The following is a 24,409-nucleotide window of genomic DNA, read 5'->3' as shown; positions in this document are numbered from 1 at the left end:
CTCTAGTTTTTAATATTTATTTTTGACAAATAAAAATTGTGTATATTTAAGGTATACAATGTTATTTTGATATATGCAGAAACTATGAAGTGATTACCACAATCAAACTAATTAACATTATCAATCACCTCTCATAGTTATTTTGTGTGTGTGTGGTGAGAACAACTGAGACCTACTCTCTTAGCAAATTTCAAGTATATAAACACACTATTAACTACAGTCAGCATGCTATACATTAGGCTTCCAGACCTTATTCATCTTATAACTGAAAGTTATTTCCCCTTTTGCCCTACCCCCCACTCCTGTGGTACCCAACCATTGCACTCTCTCTGTTTAGATGAGTTTACTTCTTTTTAGATGCTACATACATGATGTCATATTGCTACATGAGATTATACAATACTTGTATTTCTATGTCTGGCTTTTTTTTCACTTAGCGTAATGTCCTCCAAGTTTACACATGATGCTGCAAACACCAAGATTTCCTTTTTTTTTTTTTTTACAAATGAATAATATTCCATTGTGTGTGTATGTATGTATGTTTGTATATATGTATGTATGTCGCATTTTCTCTATCCAGTTCTATGTCCATAAACATTTAGGTTGTTTCCAAATCTTAGCTATTGTGAATAATGCTACAATGAACATAGGAGTGCAGACATCTCTTCAAGATAGTGATTTTATTTCTTTGGATTTATACCCAGAAGTGGGATTGCTGGATCACATGGTCGTTCTATTTTTAATTTTTTTGAAGGACCTCCATACTGTTTTCCACAGTGGCTGTATTAATTTAGATTCCCACCAACAGTGCACAGGGTTCCCTTTTCTCCACATCCTCGTCAGCACTTGTTATCTTTTGACTCTGATATCAGACCTTGGCAAAAACCTCTTAACAGCTGCTCTTCCCCTGGTATTTTGGAAGGGAGCCAAGCAGCCCTATATGAATGGGGTTGAATGGCAAACCCATTGTGGGCTCCATGTCTTCTAAGGAAGCACACCCCATTCCTGCCCTCTGCACTTGACACACCGTAAGAATGAACTTCATGACTGTGATGCACTTCCAGCATGGTCGGCATCCAGCCCAAAACGGTTTTAGTGACTATAGCTAAGCAGGTGCTTGTTGAGCCAACTTTAATACAAATGAGCAGTGGGATAATGGCCTTGCAATGCTTGGCACAGCAGCCACTTTCTCTTCATCTCTTAGCACAAAATATACCTACTAATTATAAATTAAATTATCTGTTTCATTATTTAATGAAAGTACTAAGTATAATGTCTTCTCTTCCACTGTTGGCTGACACACATTCCTGAGTGTTTTTCAACGGGGAGCCAACACTCAACTCATATAACTTCTAGAGACTATCTGCCACTCCATTTTGGGGGGAAGAAAGAAAGATAGTTCAATTACTTCTTGGCTTCTGGAAGGAGGTCTCTATTTTTGTCTCTCCCCCTTCCAGTTAAGAGGTTACACCAGCACTGTGGCTCTAATTTGCTGGTAATCGCATTGCCCACCAATACTCAGGATTTGGGGGTAGAAATGTACAATTGGACAGCAGCTGGAAGCAGAGCTGAGTTTGGCCTAAACTGACCGTGCAGGGGTGGTGGCAGTCTGTATCTGGAAGTTTCTTAGTCCGAGGAGGAGCTCTCAGACTCGGTCCTGCTGGCCCCTGGGAAATACAACAGCTGTCTGTCGAGGAGTGTAGAGGTGAGCCAAGTGTGAACAAGACTGGGACAGGGCCAGAAGCTTACTTGAATTCAGTGAGAGAATGATGATGAGGCTCAAAGATTTCCAAGGGGCTAATCAAATGCTTTTCCTTACATCACATGAACCAAATGCCAGTTAGTTCCAGGCAGCTACTTTCCAAGGTAGTGTTTGGGATTTCTTGTTGTTCACCACTTAGTTTAAATTCTATGAAGTCATTCACTGAACTAGGAGGGACAATGACCACAGAGCCTGAAGGACATTTCAGTGTGTACACAGCAAGGAGAAGAAAACAATGCCCAGTGCTGGGGGCCACGGGGGTGTTCTGAGCAGGGGGACGGGGCTCCCGGAAGGAGGCTTCAGAAACAATGACAGACCCACAAAGGAAAATGCCACTGGGGCTGGCTCCCACACCCCATCAGCAAGACACTTAGAGCTGGGTTACGGACAACAGGAATTCATGTTTCACAGGAAGAAAGAAGTATCTAGTTATGTATGAAGGTTTCAGGTATGTGAGCAACCAGAATGCTTTCATGGTTTGGAAATGCAGACAATATAGGGACAGCAATCATTTTACATGGCTAGGAAGAAAGAAAATCAACACATTGCATATTCCCACTTAACTGGAACACAATCAATCATAAAGGTCAAATAGCAGGTTTTTGTGTGATGACTACACAGTGTGCCTCTTACTTTAAAGAGTGCCCCATGCCAAGGAAATAAGATACTGTCAGGGCTTTGATCTAAAAAGAAACTTTCAGGTTACAGCTGTGTGCATTTATATCTCGGTTTCCTTTAAACTTTACTGACTTGGCATCATATTATGATAAATAATTCAAAGACATCAGAATTTTAGGGGCTTTTACAGATAAGGACTGGGGCTCACAGAGGTTTAGTGCCTAGATCAGACTCCCAGAGGTAACCAGGCAGGCAGGGCTCCGGCACATGGTCCAGGGAGGCTCAAAATGGGGCCAGCAGACACTGAAGAGAGGCTGATTACATAAAACATGATTTACACCTGTAAATATATATATACATGTATGTATGTATATATATATATCTCAATTGATTTCAGAGAGGAAGGGAGAGGGAGAGACAGAAACATCAATGATGGGAGAGAATCACTGATTGGCTGCCTCCTGCATGCCCTACACTGGGAATCAAGCCAGCAACCAGGCATGTGCCCTGACCAGGAATTGAACTGTGACCTCCCGGTTCATAGGTTGATGCTCAACCACTAAGCCACGCCGGCTGGGCCATTTACAAATATATTTTAATACAATCTAATTTTTTTTAAATCAGTGAAAAAAAAAAAACCATACAAATGAGGTGGCTCTCAAAGAGATACAGGTAATAAATGAACTATAAGCCTCACATCCCTCCCCCTAAGACCATTTTGGATAAATAAACGTTTTCCAAATATTGCCAGGGAATTCCAGAGTAAGAATAAATTCAAAAGGCATTCTTGCTTCTCACCTAGAGAACAAAGGGTTTTACATTTGACAGATATTTACTGTGGGATAGGAACCATGCTGAGAACTTTCATATTCACCATCCCACGGAATAATGGGTACTCGCCCACTCTTGCAGATGAGGAAAATCCAGCTCCCATCACCCAGTCACACCAGAGCTGCCGTTCCTTGGCCTTCCCACATTACTCGGTACGTAAGCTACCCCAGCCCCAATTACACCACCTTCAACTGATTTGTCCTTTGGCTTCTAGTTTTGGGATCATTCTAGTTACCTGTTTGTAAGTGCTGTGAGGAAGAGTAAGGAGACTTTCTGTGAGTTCTCACTTTATCAGGTGGCCACTCTCCCGTTCTGCAGGACTCATGGCAGATGTTGCTTAACAAGGGACTGGATTTGCTGATCCTCTCTGACCCCCATGTCTTACTTGTCTGGCTATTTGTTTTTATTTTATGTTGAATTTAGATGCCTTTCTTGCCCCACCACTTCCTGTTGCCTTATACATAGCCTCTTTACTCATTTGTATGATCAGGGCTCTGGAGGTGTTGGGGTCTATGACCCTGCGATTTAATGCCAGTGGTCCTCATCAGAACCCCACATCAGGGTGGTGGGATCTTTGGTTTCTCCTAGGGTTGCTGTGAAGAGCTGCTCAGTGGATTACTGCTCAACTCTGGGATAGACTATGGACGTGAGCTTCACTCCTGGGAGCTGTGCAGTGGTGGTGGTGGCCGTGGGGTTGTGCACCGTGCTGGTGCACAGGGAGTGATTCTGGCCCTGAACACAAAGACTAAGGCTGCTTAGTGTTATCCTTGGTCCCATGAAAATGAAGGGGAATGAGGAGGATGGAAGAAGAGACACTGTATGCACAGTTCAAAGGGTGGCCAGTTTAGTGGTTTGTCCTTATTGTGAAGCCCATCATTTGAATTCCTGCAGCTCAAACCATCCAATTGAATGTCATCTCTGGACAGATCAGGTCCAGCCACCAGTGTCCTCAATAGACTGAAATGACTCAATTTACTGAAGTAATTAAGAAACCTGAGTAGGGTATTTTCAACAATGGTGAGAAAAGCAAGTCTGCACTTCTTAGAATCATCCTATATTAACTGTCAAAATTTCAGCTTGCTTTTTACTTTTTCCCCAAGCAAGAACGGTGCTGTGAATACTCTCGTTCTTCAGCTCTCAGGGGAACTCAAGTGCTCCTTCAATCATTTGAAACAGAAAAATCATAGCAACAGTCCCAGTGATTCAGATCCCACATCGAGGACTGTACCAAACTTCGGCTGTGAACTACTCAAAACCTGAAGAGTCAGTGAACCAGAAACTGAGCGGCTGTGAGCCACAGGTGGGGTTCAGTTCCCTTCAAGAAAGATGCTCTGTTCAGATTCGTGCCTCTGAGACTTCATCAAATAGAAACTGGCTATGACATAAACCTAACATGTGGGTGACTTGGACATCAGCCCCTGAGTGGGGATGTGGCACAGGGTCCACCTTCTAGCTCCCATCCAGCCAACTGTCTACAAGCCAATATGTCTCCATTAGCAACACACACAATCAAACCAAACTACTGTACCTCCTCCGGCAAGCTGACCACCAAGTCATTTTTCGTCTGTCCGACCAGCGCCTGCCAGAAGTATTCACTGCACGCAGCCAACACAGCCCGGTGGGCCCGGAACTCCTTCCTCTCCACAATCAGAGTCACGTCACAGAGAATATCCTTTTTCCGCTGGTCATTGAGGCCCAGGAGGATGTTGGTGCAGTGGACTGTGGACTCATACACATACATGGGGGAGTCAGGCTTCTCATCCACAGACATGCCGTTCAGACCCTGAAAGAAAGAGAGGCCGGGTCACCTCTATCTGAGTCACAGAGAGAAGGTGAGGAAGAACTTCATGGTTCCTGAGTCTCGTTGCCATGAGCCAGGCAGAAAGGGGCAGAATTCCTCGTTAGCATTTTCATGCTCAGCACAATGAGCTCAGAAAACATATTGGAGAGTCGGCTTTTCTGGCTGACTTTACCGTTTCCATTTACTGCGTCCTTTTACCCCATGGAAATGAAGCCAGATCTTTAATGGAACACCCAAAACATTTTAAAACACATACATACTTTAAAACTTGGTAGTTTTGATTTTTGGCTGACTGAAAAGAAACTTTCATGTATACACAGTCCCAATTCAAGTATTCATTTGAGCTTTGTGTTAAGAGGAAATGAATCATTTTTGAAGTATGTGTAATGCTCTCTTGATTTAAATACATGTAAGTTGCTAAGTTGAAATTTGGTTAAGATACCAAATATTTAATCACAATACACAATTTAACAAGGGATCTGAGCAGTGTGTGTATTAACAGTAGATGTAGCCAGCTATTGCAATTGCCCTTGGCCACTGTAAGACAAAGCGCAACCAACACAATGCCACTGTTGCTCATGAAAAGCTCTTGAAAAGAAGTGGAATGGAGCTGTCATTATCCGCAGATTTGGTGCACATCCTCTTTAAGGACATACAACATATCACAACAGGAGTCATAACAAGATGTATTCAACAGTGAAGATCACTTTTACAAAAAAAAAAAGATTCTTTGCTTTAAAAAGTGTCCACTGACATATTTAAAACAATAGTATCTGTACTTAATTTACATAACGTAGTTTTTCAGTAATGTTTACTACTAGTATGAATTCCAACAACGAGTCTTATTTTCTTTGTGGTTGTATGCTTATTTATTTTTTTAACAGCTCTAATATACAATGAACTGCATATATTTATAGTGTGTAGTTTGATATATTTTGGTAATCAAGACAATGAACACATCCTTCATCAACAACGATCTCTTTATGTCCTTAATAATCCCTCCCTTGCACCTCTCTGTATCCCAGCCCCTGAAACCACAGGTCTGCTTTGACACTACATATTAGTTATCATTTTCTATATTTTATATAAATGGAATCACACAGATTGTATCCTTTTAATTCTGGCTTTTTAAATGATGTATAGATATTTTTTGATTCATCCATGTTGTGTGCACCAATTGTGTGTTCCTTTATCGACGAGAAGTGTTCTATTGTATGGACATAGTGCAATTTTTTATCCATTTATCTACTTACTGGTGGATATTTGGGTGCTCCCAGTTTTTGGCTATCCTATAGAATAAAGACCTAATATGCAAATGGTCATCACGCCCTCAGGCCATAATGGCTCAGACACTCAACACTGGGGAGAGAGGAATGGGGACCAGCTAGGCTGTGGCCCGGGAGAGGGACAAGCTGCCCGCCCCACGGTCCCGAGCATCAGTGGCTGGGGCTGTGGCCCGGGAGAGGGACAAGCCGCCTGCCCCGTGGTCCTGGGTGAAGCCACCTGCCCATGGTCCCCTGTGGCTGTGGCTGGCCCAGGCGAAGCCAGTCTGGGTCCTGGGTGCCTGTGGCCGGCCAGAGGGAGGGAAGCCCGGGGTCCCAGGTGCCTGCGACCGGCTGGAGGAGGGAATCATGGGTCCCAGATGTGGGGTGAGGCAGAGGTGGTTGGGGGCAATCAGGCAGGCAGGCAGAGGGGAGGGGTTAGGGGTGATCAGGCAGGTGAGTGGTTAGGAGTCAGTGGTCATGGATTGCAAGAGGCAGTCAGACATCCCCTGAGTGGTCCCAGATTGGAGAGGGTGCAGGCCGGGCGGAGGGACCCCCCCATGCACAAATTTCATGCACTGGACCTCTAGTTACAAATAAAGCTGCTATAGATTAGTGTTTAAATCTTTATATGACCATATCCTTTCATTCCTCTTGTGTAAATACCTAGGGGTAGAATGAAAGATTATTTGGTATGTGTAAGTCTAACTTTAAAGAAAAAGATTTTTTATTGATTTTTAGAGAGAGATGAAGTGAGAGGGTGAGAGGGTGAGAGGGAGAGGGAGAGGGAGACATTGACTGGGTGCCTCCTGCAAGCCCCCCACTGGGGATCGAGGCCGCAACCCTGACTGGGAATTGAACCATAATCTCCTGGTCCATAGGTCAATGCTTAACCACTGGGCCACACTGGCTGATGCTTACTAGTTTTCATAACCTTTTTGTGGTAGATTCTATAGCTGTTCTATGTAGATTATGTTGTCTGTAAATGAAGACATTTTATTTCCTTTCCAATCTGGATGATTTCAAGGTATTTTCTTGCCTTACTGCATTGGCTAGATGTACTGGTACTGCACTGTTCCTCTAGTACAGTTTAAACTGTAAGTGGTATGAGCAAATATCCTTGCCTTGTTCCTGATGTCAGGGGAAATGGATTCCGCCTTTCATTGTTATTTATGATGGTAGCTTTAGGTATTTCATAGATGTCCCTACTGAGTTGAGGAAATTTCTTTCTATTCCTAATTTTCTGGGAGTTTATTTAAAAAATCAGGAATGGATGCTGGATTCTGACAAATACTTTTTCTGCATCTATTGAGATAATCACAGTTTTCCTTTTTTAAAAAAGTGTTTTAATAAGGAAAATAACATTGATTTATTTTGAATGTTAAACCAATCTTGCATTTCTAGGATAACCTCCACTTGATCATAATATATGTGCCTTTTTACACATTGTCAGACTTCATTTCCTAACATTTTGTTATCAGGCAGCACTCAAAACTAGGTGGAACAATTAATGTTCAAGGATGTAAATGGTGTGCATAATTCATAAGAAGCAGGAGATTTATGAGACACCTCTTTTCTCTAATCCATTTATTAATGCACCTATACCCAAAAGAGGGAAGCTTACTATAACAGACACAAAGCTGTAAGTTCTTCAGTGAAACATGAAATTAAACAAAATCAAAAGAGAAATGAAAATGAGGTGCCGTGGAAAGAGGAGTGGACAGGGGTGCAGGGCTTCTGGCCCAGCTCTGGCACTGTGTGGACTCTGGATGACTCACTTTTCTCTGGGTCTGCTTCCATGTTTGTAAAATGAAAAGTCTTGACTAGATGACCAGCAAATTTCCTACCCATCTACAACCCATGAGTCCAAGAGTCTATAAAAGAAATACCTAACTGATCATGAGAGTGAGATATTGTCACTTTAGTTGAGACAAGTTAGCTTTCTGTAACTTTATACAGACCAATTATGGAGCCTCTTTCATTGTGGATATTGCAGAGCTGGGTGCAGAGAATGGGGTGAACAATATCCAGGGAGAAACCAAAGTCTTCTGGGAGAAAAGAAACTAGGACCAGAGTCCCTGGCTCCCATAAGATGCCAAATTGGGAAGCTCTGTTGAGATAGAACATGGTATCCCTGAGGAAAAGGGGGGAGGGACAAGTCCCTTAAGGTGACATTACTTTAGGAAATGGGGAGTCCAAACTTAGGATATTTTGGCATAATATGTGGACTGATGCTACTGGCTCCTCCAGTCCTGGTTATCTTAGCCCAGAGGTTTGTTCTGGGAACTATGTTGACCACGGGAATAAACACTAAAAGAGTATGTCACCCTAGAAACCCAGGATGGAGTTCCACTGAGGTCCAAGGAGGGTCCTGAGGACTGTCCTATAGCACTAGACACGGGCCTGCCTGCCAGGTAGGAGTAGCCATCCACTGTGCCTCAGATTCCAGCTCCCAGGCAAAATGGTCTCTTTCTGGCTCTAGGGCAGCTGGTGGCAGGGGCCTCAAGAAAAGACTCCATATCCTGTCATAGGATCGGTTTGGGAAAATCAAGGAGATGTGGCAATATGTGCCCCTGAGTTGATAAAGCAGGTTATGGTAGCCCCATGAATGTCTGCTTTTTGGGCTAAACCTTCCAGAGAGTTTTAGAAGACATTTAAAACCTATCAGATCGGTTCATCAAATGGTAAATCTAGAATCTATCATTTCCAGGAGGCTGTTGCTAGACTTTAACCTGACTGAGGATATTCTTGCTTTTATTACATTATTCCTGGAAAATCTTTCCTTACGCCACGCCAGCACCACTCCATTCCTCTCTGCCTTTATGTTCCTATTGGATCTCATCACTTCCCTCCCTGTTGGCCCCTTTTCAAGCATAATGGGACATACTGTTTCTTCCTCTTTTAGAAATCATTCAGCCCGCCCCATCCCCTGATTATCATGGGTGCTCTTCTAGGAATTCCTCCAATTTGCCTGTTTTTGACTGACTCATGCCAACCTGAAATCTGTTTCCCCTATCACTGCATTAGGTTTCATTCCGTTTTCCTTTTTCACTTGCCTTACTAATATTAATTAAACAGTATTTTATCCCTAATGCAGCAAATCCTGAAATCTTTAGCAGAATCCATGGGATATAAGAACGAGATACTTGGTAGTGAGTTAACAGAGCCCAAAATAGTATGTACGAGTCTGACAGCCAGTCTTCAGGCTAAGCATTAGACAATGTGTTAAAGTGTGTAGACATTAGCTGAAATCAGATTGTAAGGAAGTGTTCCAAAGGTTCTGGTTTTGGGTCTTGGCTGGATCTCATTCTTCTTTTCATAGCCTGGCCAAAAAACCCAGCTGCACACGTACATATACATATACCAAATCGTCTTATCATATGTTTCAGCAGTAAAAGTTAGTTACTGTTATTTTATCATAGTGTGTTCATCTCCTCAAAAAACTACACAGGCCACAGCTCTCATCAGTAAGAGATCTAGTATTAACAAAGGCAAACTACTTGTTAATGCATTCATTCCCTCTTCATTCATTATTGGGTCATATTCAGAAATTAAATATCTAACCATTCTGAAGGTAAAAGGATAAAGTCAAAGAACCAAAAAAAAAAAAAAGAAAAAGAAAAAGAAAAATATCTACACTGGGAAGCCTGAAAAGCTGTAATTCACAAAAGAGTAGAATGTTAAGTTTTTCAGACAACTTGTCATGTCTAGAATGTTTCGGATGAAAAGAAATGAATATGCCTTGCAGGTAATGAAAAAGACCAAACCATAAACCATTTCACTTGAAATTCCAACCACATTTCCTCTAGAAACAGTGCATTAAATAAATACTAGTACTTCTGTGAATCAAGCACTAAATTACTTAGTAATTGCTTAGTAAATTCTGCCCTTATCAAGCATGCTTTTAAAAAAAGTTATTTACTATGAAATGGGAAGGGTTAGTTTTTACACAAGAAAGTTGTCAAGTCTATAGAAACTTTAGAGTGCACAGTGCCATTAAAATTACTACGTTATTACTTCTGGATTGGAAACACCTTTCAATCGCATCAAGACCTAAACTTCTTACTTAGAGTGGAAAGCAATCCAATTTCAGTATTTTCTAATGGAAAAGTGCAGTGCCTGTCACTTAATGTCTCTAATGCTTTGGATAGCTAAAGTAAGAGCCTGACACGGAGCAGCTAAAACGTTCCATGTTCTTTATTTACTCAAACACTCCATCTGCGTGTGTACTAGTTAGTGCCAAGGGAACTGAAATTTAAGGCTGTTGTTAGGAGGAAGCACTTGCAATTATATCATCAGGTCCTTAATAGCTCGGAATGATTCTTGTGCTTCAATATAAACTTCCATTTTCCTTGAACTTTCAGGAGGAAGTTCAATTTACTGACACATAGTTGGTGATAATGTTTTTATTGCACAGTGGAAAATATTTAGAAAATTAGGGACAATCACAATAAACCCCAGTTTTTTGGTAATTTTTGTTATTGGTGTTGTTTCACTTATTTTTTAAACAGATCAAAATAAAAAATATAATCCATTTTCAAAATATACCATAATAAAATAGTGATAACTACCAGCATATATATATACATATATATACATATACACATATGTGTGTGTGTGTGTGTATATATATATATATGTGTAAATTATATGAAGAGTCATGATGTAATACAGAGGCTGAGCTAGAAAAAATATTAGACTGTTGGTAGCAGACTGTATGTATTAATCTCAAGGAAATAAATAATTAATGATATATTGCACACCCACCAAACTAAAGAGCATTTGACAGTATCAAGTGTTTGTGAAGAAGTTAAGCGACAGGACTCTCATACCCTGATGGTTCAACCTCTTTGGAAAACAGTTTGGCATTATCTAGTCAAGTTGAGGAAGTGCACAGATTATGACCCAGTAATTCCACTCCTAGGTTACACCCAGGAGACACTCCTGCATGTCTGCCACAGGAACCCTATGCGAGCGTTCAGAGCAGCACTGTTCAGCATAACTCCCAACTGGAAACAACACCGTGTCTGTCAGCAGCAGAATGACTAGATAATAGACCGCAGTGCAAGGATACTAGAATACAAAGCAAATGTGAGCCACATGCAACAACATGCATGGGTCTCAAAACCTAGTGGTGAATACTGCTGAATACTGAGCCAGAGAAGCAGGACACAAAATAATAACATACAATTGAATTCGATTTTTAAGAAGTTTAAAAATGAACTATAACTTAAATATCTAGGGATATATATGTAGGTGATAAAACTATAAAGGAAAGCCTCAGAGGTTCCCTTAGTGGGGAGAGAGCTGTCACAGGAAAGCAGCACTAGGGGAGGTTTTGGGGTGCTGTCACATGTCCTATCTCCCGACATCGGTAATAGGTAGATGTGTGTTCACTCTGCGTTAAATTATGTATTTGTCTTATGCACTTTTAATATGTACATTCTATTTTATAATTAAAAATACCCAGCTACCCCCAACTAAAAATTGTAGGAAAGGGTTAACAACTCAAGTAATCTGTCTCAGGTTCTGTGACTTAATTATGGAGGGTGGACTTTGGGTTTTAAATGAAAACACACACCCACAACGTAGTCTACAATTTAAGTTCAGAAGGGTCCTCAAGGGTTATCCAATCGAAGCGATTCCAAGTTGTGTGTTTTAAATCAGAAACTGTAAAAGTGGGTAGAATGCAGGACAAAGCCCTTTGGGAGGTGGTGAGAAATCTGAGCCCAGGCTTTTGCTTCAGAGCAAAAGTCTTTTCAGAGATCCCTCGTTTCATCTTCATTCTTGTGAAAACCAAATCACTTCAATTGCACTTCATGTTCCTTAGCTCTAACATGAGGAAATGCACCCGGTGACCCGACAAGGCGTTTCTAGTTCCACGGTTCTGTGAAAGTGCAGAAATTTAGGAAAAACTTGAAACATGAACTTCTCTAACTACAGTTCTTAAGAAGGCTTTTTTTTTTTTAAAGAAAGTTAGAAATGCTCAAAATAATATAGCTGGCTGGAAGGGAAAAATGCCATCCCATAGCTTTTGGAAGAGGTGAAGAAGAAAGGGAGACCTACCCAATGACAGTTTGACTTTTCCCTCCTTATAAACGGAGTCAACTCGAAGGAAGGACGAATCAAGGACTGGTTTTCTCGAATTAGTGGAACAGAATGCCCATAAGCACTGAGCAGTGGTTCAGTACTTTGTTCTCCCCACTGCCCTGCCCCTAAAGTGCTCTGGTGGGCAGGGTAGGTCCTCACAGATTGTATTAGTTACATAGCTATGGACATGGGATGTCCATCTTCTCCTCTGTCCGGGTCTCCACCCAGGGAAGTCAGGTGAGACACACTGTTTAGATGTCAGAGAAAGGCTGTGGCTTGGGCACAACAACAACACAGGGCATGCACTGTCATCTCTAGATGAAACCATGACATGCTTTGAAATCAGTGGGTGAAATGGAGTCCACTCTAGGTCACCTAAGATACTTGATTACTTTTAGTGGCGGTGGGGTGATGGTGGGGGTGTGGGCGTGGCCAACAGAGGAGGCGGGCAGGGAGAAAGGTGGAATTAGGGATTGGCAGATTTGGATGTAGCCTGTGGTCACTTCCCCTGCTCTTTTTGTCTATTATTTTGGTGCTTGCCTTTGGTTCTTTGGTGGTAAGCCCCAGCTAAGACTGCAGTCAAAGCCCTCACTTATTCTGCAGAGGTGGGTCCTTTACTCTTCCTGGCAAGTTTTCTTTTCTATCTTGTCATTCCCAGTTTGTCTCTGGTGCTACTTCTTTGTATCTACGTTCTCCATTTATATTCACTTCTCATACAGCAATCTCTGCTTCCTATTAGCATTTGCCTCTTGCCTATTAGGAGTTAGAGGACAGAGAAAAGTCATTCCTTTTCTACATTTTTCTTTATCAGGGCATCTGTGTGAAATATTTTTCCCAGTGTCCCCTTCCCTCCCCTCACAGACAGAGAAATATTACCCTAGAGTTTCATGCTGCTAATGTGAGAAGAAATTATGAACAGTGATTAGGAGGCTAAATGAGGGTGGTGGAACCTATTTACTTCATTAAGGTTCCTTCAGGGAAAATGCAAGGACGGGAAACTGAGAGATAAGGGTTAATACTAAAAGAATAAAAGATCCATTTGACTCAGAGCAATCTTCAGTCTGCCTGGATTCTATCAGACACCCTTCTCCATGGGGAAATCATTACAGAGAAATGACATGCAAAGTGCGCCATAAAGCATCTGAGTCAAACCAGAGGGAGGATGACTCAACGGATCATTTTACATTTTAATAGAAGGCACTGCAGATTCGTACTGAGTGCACAGTTCAACACAGGGCGCACATCTTCTCCCCAAAACTTCTCCCTCGGGTGGGAGGGGAGTTCCCAGAACCTGACAGAAATTATTCTGTGTTAGAAAAGAACCAAGTCAAAACTCACAACAGAGAATCAAAGACTAAGAAAAGACAACAGATAGTCAAATGCAGAAAAAAGGGGAGATGCAAGTCTGTCTAATTCCAACTTTAGCGTTACTGTCCAACCTGAGACTGTGAAAACTGAACTCGGCCGTTAGTGGACTTTGAATCTGATTGGGGAGAGGGGGAGGGAGAGAGGGGGAGGAGGGAGAAGAAAGGGAGGAGGGAGCCAAGAAGAGAACATTTAAGTGTTATACTTAAAAAATCTGGCTCCTTAAATTAGCTTCAAAAGAGTTTACTGTGCAGTGACTGCCTGACAATGCTGGGTGTCCATGTAAAGTCAACAAACAATATTAGCAATGCCATTGTTCCCAGCATGCTTCCTGGGCTAGTTATTGCTTTTAGGTGCTGACTTGCCGATGGGACTCATCTGACCAGGAATTATGATGGTAAAGGCTGGATTAGCAAACCTGACTCCTTCTCAGGGGGGTGACCTCCGGGTGCACTTGAGACAGAAAGGTCTGTCTGTATGTAAGGATATCTATGGTTCTGTGGCTGTTCATCCTTGTGATCTCTATCAACGCCTGTCCTGCTTCCTGAGAGGGCATGCTGCTTGCAGGTGGGAAAGAAAACAGAAGTGAGTCGCCGAGGTTTGGCAAAAATACAGCTTTCACAGAAAAGGTCCTTAATAAAAGGAAACTTGCTTCTTTCACGCATCGGGGTCTTTTGGACCACACGGTTCTGTTCTGAAATATCTTCTCGGCAGGGATGCAAGCTGGGATGGGTGAAGTTTAGATTGCAAGATGGTTCACCTGGTCACTAGAACAATCAAAACTCTGCACCCAGGCAGGCAGCATCTAATCGGGGTAGAGGAGTCATCAGCCTGAGGGTCCTTTCGGGAAATGCTCTGGGAAAGGTTTGTGAATTTCTACTGAAGTCTGGGTACCCTCACTCCTGTTTTTCCATTTAAAAATGATTAAAACCAGGGGGATAACCCATTGGTCGGCAGTTTGTTAAATCCCACATCAGGAAATAAAAGCACTTGGACCATCTGTCACCATCCAGGAGATCAAACGGAGCTGGAATATTAACACACATGTGAAATGGCCTCCTGGGAGTATGGGAACAGGCAGGTCAGGGAAGAGGGATGGTGGGGGTGGGGGAAGGATGTGCTCGGAGCCTCCCAAGTCCCTGTCTTGTCCTTGGCAGCTCCTCAGAGTAATGATGACGGTTATCACAAGGCAGGGACGAAATGCTTCCCGACACTGAGTATGCTGTTTAAAATATACAGCCTATTAGATGTGTATATTACACACCACTCACATCCACTATTCGCGCCGTACTGGATATACTTCGGATCATGCAAAGTATGTTAAAGAAAGGATTATTTTCTAATTCACTCATAAAAAGTCAAAATTGCACTGCCACAGGGGAGAAAACACTCTTTTTCCAAATGGTCAGGAAAGGGTGTGACAAGGGCCAGGCCCCTGGCCAGGTGGTGCTAGACAAGCAGAGAGGCACCCAGACAAGCACAGAGAGGCACTGTCAGGAAGACACATCTCAGCTGTTCCTCACTCCACAACGCACCTGCTTCCCACTTCTCCGATCCCCAGACAGGGGCGTCCATTGGAGTCCCGGTTCTCCCGCTTCCTAGCTGTAGGGCTTTGAGTATATCAGTTTGACTCTGTAATCCGTGGCTTTTCCATCTGCAAAATGGCTACGTGAAGATGAAACAAGATGAAGCAATAGGCGTTTGGGATGGTGTTTGTTTTACAGTTAACACTCCACGAATAAAAGCTACTATTATGCAAAGAAAACTAATTTCTTTGCACATTATATTAACTTGTAGTTCTGCACAGACTGAGTGTTTCTTATAGTGAGTAACGTGGGCTGCACGAAGAATAATGTGTATCTTTGCCAGATCCTCCTGCTTAAACACCAAGGGAAAGGCCGATTCTCTTGATTTCCATTCATGGCCTGTGAGAAAATGATGGGACAATATGTGGGATCTGGTACTTTCTGGCAACTTTGGCAACGATACCATTGCAGCCTTCTCTCCATAATATCCCACACTGACCGTGAAGGTCAAATAGGGCCGTGGATCTGACAAGTGTAAAGTACTACTCTGCTTGCATCAGGGATTATCCTCACCACCATTCGCCTAATTCTACACATGCTTATACCAAGAACGTCTGCTCTTATGGGCACTTAACCCTGATATACTTCTCTTTCATGCCAAGAAAAGGCGTCTGACAGATGGGGAACTCATATTGCTTCCTATCGAATAACATTCCCTAAATGATTCGAGCCCCTCGTGTTTGCTAAATGTGCGTGCTCTGAATAGTCTACCTGCTTGTTACAGGCTTTCTCTGGCTCTCTCTCTGCTGCCTTAGCATTTGTTTCATACAAATCAGTATCCTCCTTCATGGTGAGAGGCAGTGAGGTGCAGTGGTGACGAGCCATGCTCTGGAGCCAGCCCGCGGGCATCTCAGTACTGACCGCTATGCCCCCTCAGACAAACTGCACACTCTCGGCAAGGTTTCCTCATCTGTAATCTGATTGCTAGGAGAAGCCAGCAATTTAAAGCACAGATATACAAAGTGATTACAACAATCCCTCTGAGTGTAGAAAGCACTCACTAAACACTGTGTATGTTATGGTTGATAGAGACCGTGTAGTGTGATGGTTGAGAATTAGGATTGGGAGCCAGGCGACCTGGCTCTGAATCCTGACCGTGCCACTCACTAACTGCAAAATCTCTGGCAAGACACATAACGTTTTTGTGCCTCAGTTTCCCAACTTGTACAAAAAGGGTACGGTAAAGAGCATCTATCTGGTAGGGTTGTGAGGATTAAAACAGACACCTTTGTGTTTGTTCATTAGTTCATTCATTCACTCATTCAACATACAGTGTTCAATAAAATTAGCTCTTTTTTCTCAACCACACCAACTCTTTCCATTCACTTTTTATTCCCAGATTGCCAATGACTCGTCCTTTTTTCCACACTGGCATCTCCTGCTTTATCCCTGCCTACCAAGCTCAGACTCCCCCAGCCACCTCCCTGCCTTCTGGAATTATAATCCTTCTCAAATTGCATGGATTTAGGGCAACTGGAGCAGGGCTGGAAATCTGCATTTTGACCTGCAGGGCAGCTGATCCAAGGCAGCCCTATAAACCGAGAATGTCACCCTGCCACTTCCTAGAGCTCGATGACATGGCCAGCTACTTCAGTTCTCTGTCTCCTTATAGGCGAAAGGAAGAGAAAACCCGCCTCCTAAGAGGCAGGAGACTGAAAGGTGATGGCTCGAGCCCTGACCCACTTCAGGTCTTTGCTCATATGTCAGCTTCTCTGGAAGGCCTCCTGGGCCACACTATTAAACCCCACCCCAGCCTCCTGCTGGCTCTATCCTCCTTCCTGGCTTTATGTTACTTTTGTTTCTGCTGAGGTCTCCTTCAAACCTCTGCTTCGCACATCTTCCTTTGTGTCTTTTCTGGGCCACCAGGTCGCCTTGCCTATCCATTTATCCACAGAAAACTTAGTCTATTGTGAGCAACACGAATGTTAGAGAAAACTAATGATATGACCTCCAAGATATGCAACCAAGATAAGGGGACGGTACAAAAGCCATAGGAAAAGCTTAGACTGACACAATGAAAGAAAAGCGAACATTTATAGAGTTTCTCAGTGCAAGGGTCTTAAGTGTGCTGTATTTCCAAAGCTTTCTGGCCTCGACTATTCACAAATAGTGAGACATATTCTTTATCCATTGGTTCTGTATAGTGTGGGTCCTTGCAGAGTATAATTGAGCTGTTCTATCTTGGTAAAAGCTTCCTCGCTCCTCCTTCTGAAAGATGGCTTTGATTCCCTCCCTGTAAGTTGGCAGCCTCCCATCTCAAACTGCCAGAGGACCAATCATGCCCACCCTTTCAGCAGCACCTAAGCATCCAAACCCTCAGGAGATGATGGGCACTCAGGACCTCCATCGGCATCCTCAAGACAGTGTTTCCAGAGTATGCCCAAGCTTGGCAGGACCACTGCCCAGGCCGCTGCTGCTCTGGGACCGTCCATGGCTCACAAGGGCCTGGGATTCGGGGACGATGGTCAGAGGAAGGTTTCTGATCTTCATTCCAAAATCAGACAAGCATGAAGGGCACTGAGTAACTCTCCCTCAAATGCTACAGAAAGGTGCCTTAGTTCCAGTCACAATGGTCTGAGGACAAGATCCTCCTTAATAATTTATAATTTGGAATTATGACACTGGAGCCAACACAACCAATGAAAAAATAAACCCCTCACGATCTTCCTGGGAGTGTGGAGATGCCTTTGCATTGTAATCCTCAGGAACAATCTCCTGTGGGTGGTTTTCTGACCAGCTTAGAAAAAGGTTGATTAAAAAACGCATATGCATTGTAAAGTGCCCTCTCACAATGCCTTCAAAATTCCCTGGAAAGAAAAAAGATGTTCACCTGTTTCCCCCCCCGCCCCCTTCGGTGTATGTTTCTACAGGAGACACTTGAAAACCAGAAAAAAGCCTCATCTTCTTGAAATAAAAAATTCAAATAAAAATAGCACAGCAGAAATTCCCATAAAATGCCCCCAAAAAGTTTCTTTTCAATAGGACTTAGGCTGAATGGAAGACATTCTTGGATCCGGAGCGTTGGCTGATTACCTAGGTTGCAAGGGACACCAGGAGAGACTCACACCAGGAATTCTTCGTTAGAATGCCAGTCAAGGAGAAGTTCATAATCCTTTCAGATTTTAAATTCCGTGTGTCTGTGAGGGGGAATCGCCATTTGGTGTTTAGGACAATTGGTAAAGAAGAGTAGACCAGACTTTTGTCTATCAAGATGTGCTTCACCCTGGGTTATGCTCATCAAAGGCAGAGGGAACAGGCTACAGCACTGTTATTCTCTTTTTGAAATTGTGGTTATATGGAGACTGCTCACTGTTTAATTAGTATGGAAGCTGATACACAGAGAAGCACAACAACTGTATGTGGTGCATTAACCTGATATTCATAACCAACATCTGGGTACTTAAATTTGACCAGATTTGAAACCTTTTAAGATTTCTTATTTATTCATATGTGCCCACGGTTACTGCTTTCTTTTAAGAAAACATGGAAGGCTTAATGATTAATATACTAATTTCAAAAGCTCTCTTATACAGACTACACTAGACCTGTGGTCTTTATAGGATGATCATTATTTAGTTAATGAACTCAGCATACTGAACATTTTCCAGCCACCTGAAACTCTCAAGTCGTAGTGTGTGAGTTTTCGGCCAATTAATTATCAATTACAACATCATAAAACATTAGCACAAAAATAGGGAATAATGAAATTTAATTATACACTATTCTTCTGAGTTGCTGCAAATACTATACAAGACTGATTCTGATTAATAATTCATTCAGCAATAAAGTATCAGGAAAGATAATTATGCAGTGCCACAATTCTCACACTGATTTTTATAATTACAGATTACAACAGTGTTAGCAATTTAAAAGGTTAGAGAGCTGTGGTAATTTGCTATGTCATCCTCAGCTATATTAATGCCTCTCTGTGAGCACCAAGGATAATTGAAAATATAATAATGGACCAAATCAGATGGCTTGCCCATGTTCTCCTCACCTAAAACATCACCAACTTGAGTACATTAGTAAAGTCAAGTCCTTGATAATTAGCCTCTTTCATTAAGTAGCCCCACTATTCACATTTGGTTACAGTAGATGGAAGGGAGAAAATATGTAGGTATTCATGCTGAAATATGCAAACATGGAAACAATCATAAATAAGATACAACATGGATACCACTAAACTTCTATGTGGTGTGACTATGAATATACATACATGTATATCTGTGTAATTGCCCCTCAGGTAATTAGACCTGCCAAGGGACCCACATAATGAAAGTTGAGTCTCTGCCTTTGGCAATACAGTTGAGTAAATAGCACGTGAGAAGATTCAAAGTTTATCCAATTACCCTCTCTGGGTTGTTTATATATTGTGACACAACAAACTACTCTTGTCTTTGAGCTTTATTACACCCTGAGAATGAAAATATACTCTTTCTGCTAGGAATACTTACTCTGTTCTGCTTTCATTCCTTGGGAAAAATACCTGGCTAACAACTGATAACTCTTCTCATAATCAGTATTTGAACGAAATTTCCACATGAGGATCAGTCCACATAAAGGAAACATACAGTTCCATGAATAAAAAAATTACTTTTTTCTTTGCTCTTTTGGATATATTTTGGAAGAGATGAACTAAACACATTGTGGCTTTTCTTTCTTGAATGCATTAAAAATTTGACTAACTTTATAATTGATACAGAGAAACAGATTTAAAATTTACAGGGACTAAAACCTTAAGCCTCATTTATATTTTTATTTTTTAAAAAAAATATATTTTATTGATTTTTTTATAGAGAGGAAGGGAAAGGGAGAGGGATAGTGTTTGAAACATCGATGAGAGGAACATCAATCAGCTGCCTCCTGCACATCCCCCACTGGGGATGTGCCCACAACCAAGGTACATGCTCTTGACCGGAATCGAACCTAAGACCCTTCAGTCTGCAGGCCGATGCTCTATCCACTGAGCCAAACCAGTTAGGGCCCTTAAGCCTCATTTAAAGGAGTTCCTAGCAGAGTCCTTTGAGGGTCTCGCGGGGCCTGGAGATTCCTCCTAGAGCAGCGGTTCTCAACCTGTGGGTCGCGACCTCTTTGCGGGGGGTCAAACGACCCTTTCCCAGGGGTCGCTTAAGACCATCGGAAAACACATATATAATTACATACTGTTTTTGTGATTAATCACTGCGCTTTAATTATGTTCAATTTGTAACAATGAAATTGGGGGTCACCACAACATGAGGAACTGTATTAAAGGGTTGTGGCATTAGGAAGGTTGAGAACCACTGTCCTAGAGTATGCCAGGGTCTGGATTCAGTATTTCCTTACAGCTGGCCCCCAAATGATATAGGGAGACAGGTAAAAAACAACAACACAAAGCTGCTTTCTAGTGTGAGAAAGATTTGGAGATAGGTCATCTGATGGAATTTGCTCCTTTTACAACTGTGGAAATGTAGGCTCAAAGACATTGACTTACTCAAGATTCCAGAACTATTTAGAGATAGAAATAGGAGAACCCACGAGTCTCTGACTCCCAGGCTTCTACTAGATCGTATTAGAGAAAATACAGGAGGGGGGCACAGATTAGCACATGGAAACTATTTTTTGTTCCAAAATTATGCCCTTTTATTTACATTTAATTTCCACAAGGGCAATAAGTATAAAATAGGGAGAGGGGAGAGAAGAGTAAGTCTAAGAGAACATCGTAGAACTGTAGCTCTTCATGTCTTCCTTCAAGCCCAAATACAGTGGGGTTTCTTGCGTCAGGAGTGCAATTATAAAACAAGGCATTGTTTTGGATGGGGCCTAGTCAGCTTCCTTTCTGGGCCGTGAGAAGGCGGCTGGCTTATGATCATGTTGTATGATGCCACACTGAAATGTAAATGTCCTTCCCCCTTTTCAACTATGCCCTTTCCAAAGCTTTACTCCCAGTAGAGCAATCAAACAGGCTCCCTGCATATTGCTGTAAATCTGTTGATGGATTCATCAGGAGACTCCTTGCAGGCCATACTGTTCCCTATTTTAAGTAGTGGACAGGGAATAATATCGGCAAGTAGACTTTGGTCCTACATTTGCAAGGTCCTGTATGGTTCTGTACTTTGAATTTTTCTAACATTTTATTATGAAAAATTTCAACTTACAGAAAAGTTTAAAGAATCTTACAATGAACACCTATAAATCAACATCTAGATTCGATAATTAATATTTACAATGCCTATTCCATTACACACCTATCCATCTATATCCATCACTCCATCCATCTATCTTACTGTTTCTGTGCATATCATTTGCTAGAGTTCTAGATTTGCTTATATATTTTTTCTTTTGAGCTAAAATTTACATACAGATCTCTTAAGTGCACACTCACTGGATTTTGATGAATATATATCCGAATCTTGTCAAGCTATAAACTATAAATACTCTAGAAAGATTCCCCATTCTAGTCAGTTCCCACTGCCCAATGCAATCACTGTTCTGTTTTTCAAACACAGACTAATTTTGCTTGCCCTGGAATGGTTGAATTTTAAAAATTAGGCCTCCATCAACAGTTAAGTGGCTAAATGTTCTGTTTTTCTTCCTCCAGTCAACAAAATACTTATTGAGCACCCATAATAAGCCATACACAATGGAACCCAGTGACAACAAAATAATTATTGCATAAAAGTAGAAAAATAACTTCAATGGTCGTGAGAATTGTGGGATTAATTATATTTCAAGGGCGATTTGGATGCACAACCAGAAGGAAAGCCACACACCACACCCTGTATCTGTTACTCATTTGGAAACTTGCTGACTCTTTTGACAAAAAAATAAAATCCATACCCATGCCCAGTGGAAAAGTAGGGCTCTGTAGGATTTTTGGAGTAAGTCAGAAAAATGAGGTTTTTTTTTTTTTTTTGTTGTTGTTTTTTTTTTTTTTTAAAAAAAAGCCCGTCTTCTGACTAACGGTATGGCTCTGTGATAAAGATGATTGCTCTGTGATGAAGATGAATGGCCAGTGTGTCAAGCCATAACCTATGAAGACCCAGCCCCTAGTTTTAAAGAACTGTACAATCATGAAGGAGGCTACCAAAGAGCCAAAAATGCTTCTTGTTCATTTTCTTTGAACCTAACTATGGGCAGTTAGTGGACTGGGCCCTGCATGACTAACAAGATGATGATACCTTGGTTGACACAGCATTGGGTTACTTCACTCAGCAAGAGCTCCACAATGGCATACTCCACAAGTCAGCCATTAAACTGGTATTAAAACACTCTTCTATACCAATTTCAATCCTCTTTAAAAATTCTTCTCTAACCCTTGTTATGCATTGATTATATTCCCCCTTCCACCTCCACCACCAAGACATGGTGAAGCCCTCACCTCCAGCACATCAGAATGTGACCTGATTTGGAAATAGGGTCATTTCAGATGTGTTAGTTAAGATGAGATGGTACTGGAGTAGGGTGGGTCCCTAATCCAATATACTGGTGTTTTTATAAAGGGAATTCCGTGTAAGACGAGTTTGTGGTACTTTGTTACAGCAGCCCAGGGGAGGAATACAGCTCTAAAAAATATTTCGTTTCCCTTTTGATAATTAAAAAAACAACAACACCTGAAACATAATTTACATGCAGAAAACTGTATCAACCATAAAGGTACAGATCAATAGATTTTTCCAATTAACCACCAACCACCCAGATCAAGCATAACACCAGCAACCCAGGAGTTTCCTTCATGCCCCATCCCAGTCATTAAGTTTCCTTCATATCCCCACCAATGTAACCACCATACTACTTATTTTTTAAGCATGTCTGGTTTCTTTTGTATGTTTGTGAGACTCGTCCATGCCGTGTGTAACAATGGTTTCTTTTGAAGACAATGTAAAAAAATAGCATTAAATTTTTGTTTGTTTTAGTTGGCTCAAATTTCAAAAGGTACAAATGGTATAGTGAAAGTCTCCAAAATCTCTCCATCCCTGCTTTCCAGTTCCATAGTTCCACTTTCTAGAGGCAACTAATGTTTCCTGTGTATCCCTCCAGAGCAGCAATTTGACGGGTGCCACAAGAATTTTTAAATACTTGACTATTTAGTCAGGGGTACTGACATCTTTTCCCTTAAAATATCAAATAAAAAAAAATGACAATAGCCAACAGAACAGTAGCCGCCCAGTGTGAATGAATCAAAATTATACCTATTTTTTTTGTCAGATCGCCAAAAAATTTATCAGTATGCTGCTGAATTTTATTAACTAGTTTGTGTGTGCCATGAGATGGAAAAGGGATTGCTAGTCTAGAGGGATTTTTTGCCGGTGTATGCAAAGATATATACATTTATATGTAAATCTCTCTCCTTTTTTTTAGTACAGAACTTAACATATTATACTATTGTGTACCTTGCTTTTCACTTAACATTATATCTTGAGTATCACCCCAAAACAACATATAAAAAAGCTTTCTCATCCTTATTTTATGGCTATATAGTATTCAATCTATGAGAACATAGGATCATCTTTATTGATAGCCATCTGGGTTGCTGTCATTCTTGTGTTATTATAAACAAGGTTGCAATGTGGAACCCTGTAGTTTTGCACATGTAATTTTGTGCATCCATTTACTGTCCCCAAAACAGAAATGCTGAATCAAAGTATATAAGCTTTAGTATTTTGATATTGACAAATTACTCTCCATTTAGACTGTACAAATTTAAACTCCTACCAGCAATGTACAAGAGTATGTCCTTATCCGTAGTTTTTCTAATAGGTTGTTTTATCAAACTTAAAAAAAAGAATCTGGAGAGAAGCCCAGAACATCTAAAAGAAGGCCCAGCAGCTTGCATTGCTTCACAGCTGGGCCTCATCTGGGCACCTCCAAAACCCAAACAAAGAAGAGGAATCTGCAGATCTCCCCGTACCTCCTGCTGGGTAACGTCAGGCACAGGCTAAATTAGCACCTCCTTAGATCCAGGAGCCAGTTTACCCAATAGTCAGAGTGGGACCATCCAAATTACAACTCCTCAGATTCATAAGGGACACACTCAGGGGGCAGACTCAGTAAGCACCAAAGTCCCATTGAAGCAAGTCTTGCCCCATAAGGGTGTCTCCAGCACAGAAGTTCT

At 41.7% G+C, this 24,409-nt stretch overlaps 1 protein-coding gene across 2 annotated transcripts in view; it reads right to left on the bottom strand.

Annotated features, from left to right (window-relative positions):
• Positions 1-24,409, bottom strand: part of BACH2 (BTB domain and CNC homolog 2) — a 236,817-nt gene that overhangs the window by 68,224 nt on the left and 144,184 nt on the right. For both annotated transcript variants that reach the window (XM_006778250.2, XM_006778249.2), the window contains one exon: positions 4,740-4,994. In XM_006778250.2, the coding sequence (XP_006778313.1) occupies positions 4,740-4,982 (243 nt within the window). In that variant the 5' untranslated portion in view covers positions 4,983-4,994. The remainder of the gene's footprint in view (positions 1-4,739; positions 4,995-24,409) is intronic.

Source organism: Myotis davidii, unplaced genomic scaffold (assembly GCF_000327345.1).
Source record: "Myotis davidii unplaced genomic scaffold, ASM32734v1 scaffold269, whole genome shotgun sequence".
NCBI classification, from domain to species: Eukaryota; Metazoa; Chordata; class Mammalia; order Chiroptera; family Vespertilionidae; genus Myotis; species Myotis davidii.
This window is presented reverse-complemented; position numbering and strand designations above follow the sequence as displayed.